The sequence below is a fragment of the Lupinus angustifolius genome, chromosome LG10 (genome assembly GCF_001865875.1).
Source record: "Lupinus angustifolius cultivar Tanjil chromosome LG10, LupAngTanjil_v1.0, whole genome shotgun sequence".
NCBI classification, from domain to species: Eukaryota; Viridiplantae; Streptophyta; class Magnoliopsida; order Fabales; family Fabaceae; genus Lupinus; species Lupinus angustifolius.
Genome location: NC_032018.1, coordinates 1770353 through 1783436, shown reverse-complemented (window position 1 = coordinate 1783436; position 13084 = coordinate 1770353). Strand labels below are relative to the sequence as shown.

The window sequence follows — 13084 nt, the reverse complement described above, 5'->3', positions numbered from 1 at the left end:
AATTAATAGTGTATTTTGAACCTTTCTATCCCTGAGTGAAATGCTCTGTTGTGCTGAACTCTTAAATCTTTTTATTGTGTGACATTTTCAAGCCTTTAATTGCTATCAGGTGGGCCTTAGCTTATCTTCTACTTTTTGATATCAGCTGGGTCTCATGAGCTTTAGCCCCGTCAACCTTTTGCTTGTTTTTTATTGTAAGAGTTTATCTAACGTGCAATTGCCAAGTAGACTTGAAAGGCTTTTTGAATTTAACTTTCTTATATTTCACTGGGGATGGATATTCATCACAATTACAGAGTAGCCCATCTAACATGTTTGGTGCTTGTGTGATACTTTCTTATATCTTGTTTAATTTTCTAATCCAAGTGCAAAACTTAAGGCCATTGAATCCGAATGATCTCTTTACTTTGAAACTCAATTATTAGTGTGATGATTTATGATTTAACAAAAATGAATTGTGACATTATATTTGATCGAGGCTTGATAATTGGATCTTGACTGCACCGAGTGAGTGGGTTAGCCTTTTTTTCACCAATCTAGCTTGGGCAGTATTTACATTAATTTTCGAATGGGGGTGAATGTAAACTTTTCAGAAGAGGGTAATGTATCATATTCATTATACTCCCACCAAAACAAAATGTTAAATGATTAAATCGAATATCATATCATTCAATATTTCCCTTTAGAATTCACATTAACACTTTCTGTTCATTATTGTTTTTTTACAAAGAAGTTTTTTTTCTTTGTTTAATGTATGTTTAATTTGCATTTTCAATTTCTATTGTGGGAAACAGAACCTTTGGGAATCCATTGTACCTAAGTTTGTGGTTTTGATGTTTTCTTCATTATTGTCTGCATCTATTTCTACAAGCTCAAAGTCAATCAACTATTGAAGAATTCTGCTCTAAGATGGAATAGAATAGAGAGGCATATAACAGGTAAATGGAATAGAAAGGCATCTCGAAAATATAGCTAAAATGTTATTGAACTATAATTAATCCAGTAAAATATTAAGCACTCATTCGAGTTTCGAATTCTTAGAGCTTTGGATGCTATATCTATAAAAGAGGACACAAAGCATTAAGTTCAAGTAAGAAAGGAAGATTATTGGTTATTATGACATCATATTCATATACTCGATAACCCCATGTAATAGAAATGCCTTCACCATAATGATTAACTGATGAATCAAAATTATTCAATTACACCTTTCAATTCTTTTTCTCCTATTTTTCCCTCAAAATTAAAACTTCAGGAAATGATTTACAAACATATATATATATATATATAAAAAGAAAAAAAAAACCATTTCGGGCATACTTGATGGACTGCCATTCTACCATCTTATAAAGTAATAAATAGATTTTATTTTGGACTATTTAATATTAAAATTGTAGGTTTGGATTAATGTCAAAATTCTTATTAAAAAACAGGTTGAGGGAAATAAATCAGTTTAATTCTGTTGTATTATACCTGAAGAAACTAATTTGTCTATGAAAGTTTATATATTTTCAAAATGACACATCAATGATTCATAAGGTGATAGGGTGATAGTTATAGCAGAAAAATGGTGGGCATTTCAAGCCAATGCTTCCGGTACCTTACCAGCACTCTACCACCGCGTTTCCCAAGCTTTCAAGCTTCACGTTTTCTCACTTTATCCACTCTCTCTTCCCCCAACTTGGAATTTGAAAACATCGAACCCACCAACAACAATGAAACCTCTTCCAAAAAACCCATTTCCTATTTCCCAAAACGGGGGCAAACCCTAGAACTGGTCTGTGAGTCCCTCGCTTTTAAGGGTAAGGGCCTCTGCAAGGTCACTGATACCGGTTTCGTTGTCATGTGCGACCGTGCCCTTCCTGGAGAGCGCTTTATTGGTCGAGTTACGCGCAAGAAGGGAAATTACGCTGAGGTAATACTTTCTTTTTAATCTATGTTTTCTAAAATTTCATTTTTTTAAGGTCATACTCATATGTGTTCGAATGTTTTTTTTATTGGGTCCCACCTGAATTCCATGAAGAGGTAAAGGGGCTTAGCTGAAAATAAGTGATTTTTAGATAGTGTAGATTCATTTTTTAGTAGATTTTGGTGTAAAGCTCGAGCTGTTTGTGGTTGGTTGAATTTAAAAAGAAAATCGATTTTTACTTTAAAAGTTGCTTATGTTAGTCAGAAACTACTAAATTCAAAGTTAATTATGTTGAGAGTCTAATTATTGAAAAAAGGTTACCCAAATATATGTTAAATTCTTGGGTGATTAAAAGAAAGTGATTTTGTTGAGAAATAATCACAAACAATCAGGCTCGAGAAGAGTTTTTGAAAATGGCGTGTTGCTAGCATTTCTCTTTTGGATCTCCCTATTTAATCCATATATAACTTCATTTTGTTGTTTTGATTTGGTTAACTACAAGAACAGGTAACTAAGGTGAGGACTTTAACTCCTCCACTTGACCTAGTGGATGCACCTTGTGAATATGCTCCTTACTGTGGTGGATGCAAAACACAGAACTTGTCTTATGAGGCTCAACTTAGAGCTAAGGAGGAACAAGTCCGTGACTTGGTGATACATGTGGGAAAATTTTCTCATCAAGAATTGGAATTGCATGGCATTATGAACCCCATTGTTTCCTGTGATATTCAGTTTCACTATAGAAACAAGGTTAGTTAGTGCTGGACCAGTTCATTCAAACCTGTTATGAATACCAACTAGAGCTAGCGTTTGGCATGTGAACAGAACATGATAGAATGTGAAATTCTATTATGTTCTCTTTGGTTACACCCCATGCTGTATGGAGCCAAAGTTTTCTATGATTTAATCTCATGATATATTCTATTTATTGGATATACCCAAACATAGAATACAACTGATGTATTTTCTTCTGTCCTGTTCTGGCATGTTTATCAAATGCTACCGAAGTAAATATTCTTGCAATCAGTAAGTAATTTTGCTTTCCTGCTTATGTAGATGGAATTCTCATTTGGTCCCAGCAAATGGGTACCTAAAGAATTATTGCATGAAACACGTGATAGTACTGAAAACTATGCACTAGGATTGCACGCCCCTGGTTTTTTTGATAAAATTTTAAATGTTGACAAGTGCTTCCTGCAAACTGATCCTGCTAATAAGGTATGTGATGCTCTTCTTTTACTTTAGAATTAGAGGCTTGTATGGTTACCATGTTTCTGTGACTGTAACCTTTCAATTTTTCGGTTCACTGTCACATCTTCGGAGTTTTTTCAGTCAGGAACAGTACAATATCCTTAAGTTTTGACTTGAAAATCTGAGTAGGTTCTTGCAGCTATCCAAGATTGTTGGAGAGATCCACAACTCGGTCTTTCTCCCTATGATGTTCATTCACACTTAGGATTTCTAAAGCATTTGATGTTGAGAACTGGAAGGTATATAAATTATACCTTGTGATCCCTGACTTAATAGTTTTAGGTGCATGCGAATACTATAGTTATCATTGTATACTCTTAGAATATAATGAGACGTTGTATGGATACAAGTACGATATTCCAGAATTGTTATGGGTACAGAGTATGAGAAAATTCTAAGAACTAGGGTATGGGAGGATATATTATGTAGAAATTTAAAACATATACAATAAATTTGTCAAGTCATAAGATAAATACAATTTCCATTATGTTCTATTTAAGTTTTCATCAAACTCCATAAAGTACATTGGCTACTAAGGAGCATTTCTTTTTTTGTTAGTTTGCACAGAATGTTAATTCATGCTTTCGTGAAGGATGCTTTAATACTTTATTGGTTTCATTTTAGATAAAGACGGTGGTTATAAGGAATCCTCCTAATTGCACTAGAAATAAAGAATAGAAAACAGAAATATCAGAAGACCCTTCCTTGAGTTCAGGAGGGGAGCACATCTGTTGTCCCATACAGTGTCACTTTATGTACCATTGCTTGTGATTCGTTGAAAAAATACATTGAAGTTAAAATTTTAATAATTAAATATTTTTTTGACCAATCAGAAGCAGTGACACATTGAGTGATACACTTTTTTGGGACAGAAGATTTCCTCTCGTTCAGGCGTGTCTATAGATATTTGTGCTCATCCCTCGACGCATACCTTTCATATGTTCTTATATCTTCGAAGGATATTCCATCAATATTAACATGACTTATGTTCCAGGGATGTTACGACTAATAATCCAGAAGTTATGGTCAACTTTGTGACCTCTTCCTATGAGCCAAAGCTGTTGGAGTCTCTAGTTGATAAAGTTTCTGCATTTCCTGAAGTGGTTGGTACTTGGTACTTAAGTTTTTTAATTACTTTTTTCCTCATGAGCATAAATCCTGCTTCAGCTTCTCCACCCTGCTTCCTAAATTTTTTATTGTTGGAAATAAAGTTTGTTTCTGTTAGAAATATTAAGCATTCAATTACTTCCAACTAACAACTTAAGCGTTTAGGAGAGTTGATCTTGACATGGTATTGGAGACTCTTTGACCAAGTGGTCTTGAGTTCGAGCTTTGCTGCCTCCATTCTTTATATTCACTGAAATTGATTTTTTTTTACAAGGTAAAATGGGCCTTACCATTTCGGGTGTGTGCTAAATGTTAATGATATAAAACCATTAAAGTGCTTCCACTTAACAACTTCAGCTTTTAGGTGAGTTGGTCTTTGAGAATTTGTGTCAGTCTTACAGACCCCTATCAAGGTGTGAATAATGTTGATTTCAATGCTATTTTCCTGGGGATGGACCAATAACATACCAAAACCAAATAAGCTTTAGTGAACTTCAAGATCTCTATGACTTTTTTTTAAGATTGAGACTCACTATTTAGTGAAATTAAATTTTGTGTGTGTGTTTCCTTTATTAGTTTGCAATAAACCATTAACTTGTGGACATTTTTGTGGGCAATTGTCACAATCGTTAACTTGTTCATAATGGTGTGTATATTTTTTTCAATAGCATTAAAATTTCTTCTTTTCATGAATGATAGGTAAGCGTCATGAACAATGTTAATACTTCTGTTGGTAACACATCTGTTGGGGAGCAAGAGTACACTTTGTATGGGAAATCTAGCATTACAGAGACATTAAGAGGGCTTACATTCCAAATATCAGCAAATTCTTTCTTTCAAACAAATACTTATCAGGTTTGTAATGTTACCAAAAAATTGGCAATCTCTTTAGATCTTGGATCTACTGTTAACCTGTTATCCCATATTTTATTTCTTAAAATTTAATCATGGACATCAGTTAAGAAAATAAGCAACTTTTTTCCCTATTAGGCAGAGGTTTTATATAAACTTATAGAAGAATGTGCTGGAATCAAAGGAGATGGCTCAGAAATTGTTCTTGATCTATTTTGTGGGACAGGAACTATAGGTCTGACATTTGCAAGAAGGTAAAAGTAATGCCTTTTCTCATCCAATTCTAAGTTAAAGCATACTCATTTTTCCTTCAATTTTGAACAGTGTCAAACATGTTTATGGCTATGAAGTAGTTCCACAAGCCATTGCAGATGCTCGTCTTAATGCCAAGATAAATGGCATACAAAATGCCACATTTGTCCAGGGGGATCTCAATAAAATTGATGAAAATTTTGGGAAGAATTTCCCTAAACCCGACATTGTCATTTCAGGTTTCACTGCTCTAAGTTTCCTTATTCCCACTTATTCTTTCATTAGATTTATTTCTCTCAATTAATTTGGCTTGTGCTCTTGAAATGTATCTTCCCATCGCTTGAATGTTATTTCAATAAAGCAAGCAGAAAAGTGTTTTGTGAATGGAAATTTATCAAGCTTGCAAATTTGTGTCCAATTGAGAGGAACTTGCATTTGTGTGGTTTCTTGTATGGGGGGATATGTGCTGGTTTATACTGGTATGCATCCTTCAAGTCTTCAACAGACAATGAAAATTGACTTAGCTCCATTTTAGGTATTAGCAGATCACATATATTCTTGAGACATAAATTCTGAAAGCTTTTTTTTAAAACTGAATATCAAGTTCCACGGTATTGGTTGTCATTTTGTCTGTTTCAATGCATCATGCCTCTTGTCATTGTGAACTTCATGCAGATCCCAACCGCCCCGGAATGCACATGAAGTTGATTAAATTCCTGCTAGAACTTAGGGCGCCTCGCATAGTGTATGTGTCATGTAATCCTGCCACATGTGCACGTGACCTTGATTATCTCTGTCATGGTGTGGTATGTGTCACTCTATTATATACTAAATGTTGTTCTTTGCCATTCAAATATTTGAGTTGTGGGAGTTTTTGTGCAGGCAGAAAAGAATTTAAAAGGATGTTACAAGCTAACACGCCTACAACCAGTTGACATGTTCCCACACACACCACATATTGAGTGTGTTTGTGTTCTGGATCTTCATTAATCTGTAATCAATTAAGCCTCTCCATTTCAAGGTTGGACATGATCTCATTTTCTCTGCTACATTTGAGACTATTTGGACTCAGGATTGTCTTATCAATTTTGAGTGACTGTTGTTTTGTATGAAACATCCAACACACTAAGACACTAAGTCATTTGGATTAGGTTTGGAAAAAACACCAAACAATTGTCATAAAACATATACATGATTTCTTGTGAAATATGGCTTTCATCTGTAATTACAAATTCTTTCTATGGAGATGAATGCGAACTGAAGAAGTTGATGAGCAAATGCACTCTGGATTTATGTTGTTCAGCAGAATTACCTTTAAAACTTACACCCATGGTTGAAAAAAACTATACCACCTTCTCATCCTCTATTCCTGTTCAGAATGGTTAGCCTATTCTCAAGACAGAGTAAATGGGCCATTTTAACTATCAACTGTGGCTCAGTTGGTAAACTGAGCTCCAAATGGTCAAACTTTACCTGGAGTACTGGAGTTCAAAACCCACTGGAACCACATCTGGGCCAGGTCATAGCCGATATTTGGGTGGGGGTTAGTTCTACACCCAAAAGGGTAAGGGGAGATCACTAGGTATTTCCCAATGAAGACTCTAGAAAATTACATTTGGCTTGATTTATTTGACATTTGAGGTCACTGTTAATATGAATTTCATTGGACAATCAGCAGATTCAATAGAATTTCAAATTATGTTTATCTACATTTTACTGTCGTTTGTACGCTTGTTCAATCGTTCATTTCTAAGTTTTGGATCTGTCTTTCAGGGCATAACAAGTGCAAAACCAGATATAAGTAAAAGTTGGGTGTTCAAGGTGACAGATGGGAAAACCCGTGCATTTTGCTGAAAGTGTGACTAATGTTTTGCCTCCCAAAACTACTGGCATCAGTTCACAAAATCGTTTTGTATGTTGGTAGCATTGCCAAGCATGCATTGGATGACTATATTGTTGCAAACATTAGCTTGCTGAAATTGTCATATATTTCTGCCTATGCAGGGCACCTAAAGAGGTTGATTCATCCTGGGCAAGCTTCAAATGTTGATCACTCTTGATGTGCATACTTAAAAGAAGGTTGAGGTGCAACTGTGCAAGTCCATGATGAAATATTAGATTTTTAGCAGGATGTACAATATTCACTGCATAATCTTATAAACATAACATATTATATTCATACTTTTAATGGTGTATTCATTGTTTTTCTGGACATAATTTTCCCGGATATTACAGAGGTAGTAATACAACCTAAAACAGGCAGGAAATCTTGCTATTTTTAAATAGAAATTTGTATGCTCAATATGAAATTTATCCTATATGACAGAGTTAGGTAGGGCAAGACTAGTATGTCTCCATGTTTGATGTTCCAAAAAAAATACATTTGTACACTATAAATTAAGAGAACAATGTACAGAATACAGTGCAAGGGTTTGTGGGTATGTTTATCAAGTAGGAAATGTTCCCTTGTAATTACAAATCTTGGTGTCTGTAATTCCTTATCATTATTAGATGAGTGATAATTTGGAAAATGTACTTGACATTTCATGTCAAACATAATTTAGCCTTTTCTTTTGCATTTAATGTCAAACATAACAAGCATAAGATAACTGTTTCTATTTGCACCACCAAATTTTGCTATCTACACCACCTCTTTTCTAACCCAAACTTCCAAATTTCTCACTAGGAATTTGTCCTACATCACCATTTTGTGTTCCAAAAGTTTATTTCCCATAGTTACAAATACTTTTTTAAGAAAAATAAACTTCTGAAACCCATTTTCCTAGTAAAATAAAATCAATGACTTACTGAAAAATTGTGTTTTCTTAAATGTCTCCATAGAGCAAATAAACGAACATTATTTAACCTAATGAATAACTCTTAGTTAGAGAAGACATGAAATAGTTATAATTGTAAATGATGAATAATTTCTTCAACTATAAACAGAAAACGACATAGATGATTGTGTTGGCCTGTTGTGATGTGCACGTGGGGGTCAACATCATCATCACCTTCATTGTAGGGTACTTTTATTTGGTTGTTAAGCTAAGGCCATTGAATGTGACAACCCTATTGTATATGCATGTATAGTTGTCAAAAAAATACAGTCCCAGCCATGCATGAAAAGGAGGGAGAAGGTTTTAGCAAACATGACAAGTCATGGTTCATGTAAATTCCTTTCTTTCTCACACTCACACTATCCTTTTCCATTATTTTAACATTATATATAGTGAACTCAATGGAAGAAGAGTTATAAAAACTGGTCCTAACTTAAGCCATTATGGATGTTATGGGTTTTCATGAATAGTGTGAAGCCTATCTCATAATATAATGGTCCATAGAGGCTAACATTGCAGTTTCTTATCTTGTCTTCCTTGTCTTTATCCCCTTTATTTTCCCAATTTCTTCCTCAGTTTATCACCATTTGTGCCTTCTTTACTTTTAATGGATAAGCTAATGCTAACCAATAGCAAAATGTTTCTTCTATGACAAAGATATTATATATATTATAAATTTGTTAAGCTTCACAAAAGTAAGCTAAAGTGGATATTTAAATCTTGATACTCAAATAAGGAGAATTCAAATGTGACATATATCATTCATGTTAATTAAATAAGATTTTCTATTGTTGAGAGAGATAGGCATGAGTAAATTGTGATTTAATGTGAATGTATTTCATACTTATGACTACATTAATGTGAGTAACAAGTAATATTACAGACCAAATTATTTATATAAAAAATGAATGAAATCTAAAATACTAATATCACTTTTGGGACCTATTTAATACATTGTCGGGGTTGAGAGTTTCTTAAATTGAATAAAATAAAAATAAGAACGTAATGAAATGCAAAACATGAATCGTATGAGTCTTGAAAAAAATATCTTTTGCAATTTTTGATAGGAGGTGAAAGCCAAAAAAAAAAAGAATTAAAAAAGGATAATGTTAAGGATGAAGAATAGTGGTTACATGAGGTGGTCCCCACCCAGTTAGAACTACAATGTTTTGATTTTGTATGCAGTCTGATCAGAAGATGAACCAATGAACGGTGAGCACGTTTGTGTTCACATGTGATGAACCTTTATAATTGTGGGACAACGATTATTTGTCTCATAATTTCTCTGTCCTCATTTCCCACACTAATCAAAGTCGATCAAATAATATTAAAATATTAATTTTTTATTTTTAAATGAATAAAGTTTTTTCATTTGCTTGGACACTTAGGATATATGATCCTCATCATGTAATTCTGACCCGTGGGGTCAAATTATATATAAGCCAACCACTAAACGCGGCCAATGCTATATGCTGGGTTGGTCCACTAGGCCACCACTAATTCTTCATCAACCGAGGTCCATGAAACCTTCACAAATCACACATTTTACTCCAATAAACTCCTTTAATATCATACCTGAAAGAAATTTAGCAATGTTTGAGTGTTATTTGTGATAAAAAAACATGACAGAACTATAAAACAATATATAATACGAGAATAACTTTAATGTACCAAAGATAAGAATATTCATTAGATGAATGAACACATTAAAGCTGTAATAATGGGTCTTATCATGAGTTCATAATCATTTTGTCTCAAAGTTGAAGAATAAACTCAAAGTAAAATGTTGTGCTCTTAAGTGAATAAAGCTCTCTAGGAGAAGAATATGTGGAAGATAGATATATGAAGCTTTATCATTATTTATAACATTGAATTGTGTAATGTATAATATCAAAGTAAAATTATAAGCCTAAAGAATAAGAAAAATATTAATCAAATTCTCAAATTGTGACTTGTTTGGCAAAAGTGCTGAAGTTAAACCTTTTCCATTCTATAGCTTTTGAGGAAGTGGTAAATACTCATCCCAAAATATACTACAGTAACAGCTGATAAAGCATTTACATAAAAAGTCGAGCAAAAATGCATAGGAGTCTCATATAGTAAGTAAAAATTTGAGTCATCCACCATTAAGTTGTTTTCAATTTGAGATATCTTATTTGGAAAAGAAATGAGAAATAACAAATATGAGAAAATGTGTTTGTTCCTCTTTTCCACCCATAATTCTAGTTGTAGAGTTTTGATGTAAAACTAGCATTAGCCTATTTAGAAAGATAGGTGTAATTCCACCATGGATTATGTAACCTCACACATATTAAATAATAATTTGAGTACCTAAGATATAAGATATGAATTGATATTACTATGGTGAATTAAAAATTTCTCTGAAATCTTATGCTCCCCATCATACCCATCCACCTGACCAAAAAGCCTTATCTTTTTCAAAAGCTATTGTAGTTTACTTCTCTAAACTGTTTATTTAAACCATATTATAATAACCCCTCCTTTTTTCCTCATATAATATATGATCAATTGCCTATTTATTACACATGTTTCTGACATAATTGTTCAAGTACCAAAATATGTATTATTGCAAAAGCTTGTAGTACCTTTTGTTTCTCCTATCCTATCTATATAAGCCTTTCTTCAACAAACACAAACTGCATAAGTACCAATCTTCCATTGCATCTGAAATCACACCCTTAAATGTTTATGGTCATTGTTCTATTGTCGAGTCTTGACAATAAAACAGTAGTACATAAAATTCAGTTGCCAAAACTGACATAAAGTTTGGTTGTTTTCTACTTTTCTTTCCTTTTATCACATTTTTCATCCAACTTTATTGAATGAGGCAGTTAATGCTATTACCATATTGCTATGCAAGCTGATATAAAAGCTGCATTGAATCAATTCTCTTCTGTTCAGTTGCTTACATTGAACAAAGTAAGGATTCTCATCATGTTGGTTCTTGGATAGTGTGTGGTTCATGAAGCATCTGGATCTATAATTGGTAAGCCCTTCAAGACAAATTTATTTTTGCACCTACTAAACTTGATATATGCAATCTATTTTGCACCTAATATATATATATATCAGTTTACATCAATATAAGTAATTTTCCAGTTATAACCGATCTTAAAGAAATTATTACATATTCCAGGACCAACGGTCCTAATCAGATTTTTATGATTGATTTGGAATAAACTAATTGTAATAACTTTTTGTGATTTTAACTTTAGTAACTCTTGGATGAAAATAAGATCAATGGTGTGAGTGAAAAAATGTATAACACTGGTGCAAACTTATCCCTCATGCATATATGTATTTGTGGTTATTTATTTTATCTGATAAATTGTGCCCAACATTATGATATAGGCAACAAGGGTCACTTTGTCATTCAGCTTTCAATAGATTTCTTTCAGTTCCACTTCATAAGAAACTGTTTTCAACTTCAATGGATGATCTGAGCTGGGATGCTTCACAATGTATATCTAACATACCAATCTTGTGGAACACTCATGAGCAAAGACAAGACCTTGAAGGAGGAAGCTACTCCATGCACAACCTAAGTTCAGGTGTTTTTAATCAAATGCAAGAGATGCATAAGGCTCAAACAACAGATATTACAACTTCTTTTGACATAATAATGAGTATGATAATGCCAAACACAAATGTGTCAGCAACAACCATACCTGTTGAATCAGCAGCTGGAACCAGTATGGAATTAGAACCTTTTACATTTCAATCATGCCACCAGTCACTTTCAGTCAATGTGATGAACAATTATGTGCCAGATTTCAGCATGGCCCACCAACAACAACAACAACTTGATCATTGCAACTTATGGAACAACAACAACTTCAGTTATGGTAACAATGCCACTGCAGTTTCCTCTGGTGAATCTGAGAGTAATGCTTCTAGTTCTAGAGACAAAAACATGCAACAGGATGAAACAGTATCTCAAAGATCCTCAGATCAATATGTAAGTCAAGCCAAAATCATAGATTCTTATAAGGTTAATAATTCCACAAAAATGAGTAATGATATTCAGTATGATCCCTACTTCAGTATTGTTCAGAATTCTCCTGCTAATAGCACTGAAGTTGGTACTTTCAAGCTTATCTCAGAGAATCAACCAAAATGCAAGAAACCAAGGTGGGATCATAAGCATCCTTGTTTATCTACTATAAGTTTCCAGCATCAAAATTCATCATCATTGTCATCATTAAATGAAGAACCTGATCCAGAGGCCATAGCACAAATGAAGGAAATGATATATAGGGCTGCAGCATTTAGGCCAGTGAACTTTTTAGGCATGGAGGTTGTGGAAAAGCCTAAGAGGAAAAATGTGAGGATATCATGTGATCCACAAACTGTGGCTGCAAGACAAAGAAGGGAGAGAATAAGTGAGAGGATTAGGACTTTGCAAAAGATTGTGCCTGGTGGAAGCAAAATGGATACTGCATCAATGCTTGATGAGGCTGCTAACTACCTCAAGTTTCTCAGGTCACAAGTGAAAGCACTAGAAACTCTAGGGAACAAGGTTGATGTAATGAATAGTTGCCCTTCTACTAGTATTGCTTTCTCTTTCAACCCTTCTTTTCCCATGCAAAACCCTACCCACAATACCCAACATTCCCTAAGATGACATGATTATTAGTAGGGTCTTGCCACTAGTTTCGCCCATAGGAATCAACAGGTATAAACCTTGTAATGTAAATCACAATTTGGCAACTTTTCTAGTATTGAATATATTATTTTCCAATATGAGATTTTTGTCTTTGATTCCTTAAAATGCCTACAGAGAATTCTCATTACCAATAACAAAAATGTATTAAAATGGGTCATTCAATTCATATATAACTTCTAATTATATATT

General features: G+C 33.6%; 2 protein-coding genes across 9 annotated transcripts; both read left to right on the top strand.

Annotated features, from left to right (window-relative positions):
• LOC109358245 (uncharacterized RNA methyltransferase CT0009) lies at window positions 1521-7552 on the top strand. Of its 5 annotated transcripts, none has more exons than XR_002108935.1 (12): window positions 1521-1915; window positions 2417-2659; window positions 2966-3127; window positions 3290-3399; window positions 4155-4263; window positions 4967-5122; window positions 5258-5373; window positions 5444-5610; window positions 6047-6177; window positions 6254-6392; window positions 7145-7227; window positions 7376-7552. XR_002108935.1 is itself a non-coding variant. In XM_019602366.1 (11 exons), exons 1-10 carry the CDS (start codon window positions 1568-1570, stop codon window positions 6359-6361), a joined length of 1650 nt encoding a protein of 549 aa, XP_019457911.1. In that variant the 5' UTR covers window positions 1521-1567; the 3' UTR covers window positions 6362-6392; window positions 7376-7552. The 5 variants fall into 5 exon arrangements, 3 of the variants coding, with proteins under 3 accessions (XP_019457911.1, XP_019457912.1, XP_019457910.1); XR_002108934.1 differs by having other exon boundaries at window positions 7145-7283; window positions 7376-7537; XM_019602366.1 differs by lacking the exon at window positions 7145-7227.
• On the top strand, window positions 10632-12985 carry LOC109358246 (transcription factor bHLH87-like). 4 transcript variants are annotated; one of them, XM_019602370.1, is made up of 3 exons: window positions 10632-11215; window positions 11581-11724; window positions 11788-12985. In XM_019602370.1, exons 2-3 carry the CDS (start codon window positions 11660-11662, stop codon window positions 12851-12853), a joined length of 1131 nt encoding a protein of 376 aa, XP_019457915.1. In that variant the 5' UTR covers window positions 10632-11215; window positions 11581-11659; the 3' UTR covers window positions 12854-12985. The 4 variants fall into 4 exon arrangements, with proteins under 4 accessions (XP_019457915.1, XP_019457916.1, XP_019457914.1 ...); XM_019602371.1 differs by lacking the exon at window positions 10632-11215 and having other exon boundaries at window positions 11642-11902; window positions 11975-12985; XM_019602369.1 differs by lacking the exon at window positions 10632-11215 and having other exon boundaries at window positions 11642-12173; window positions 12225-12985.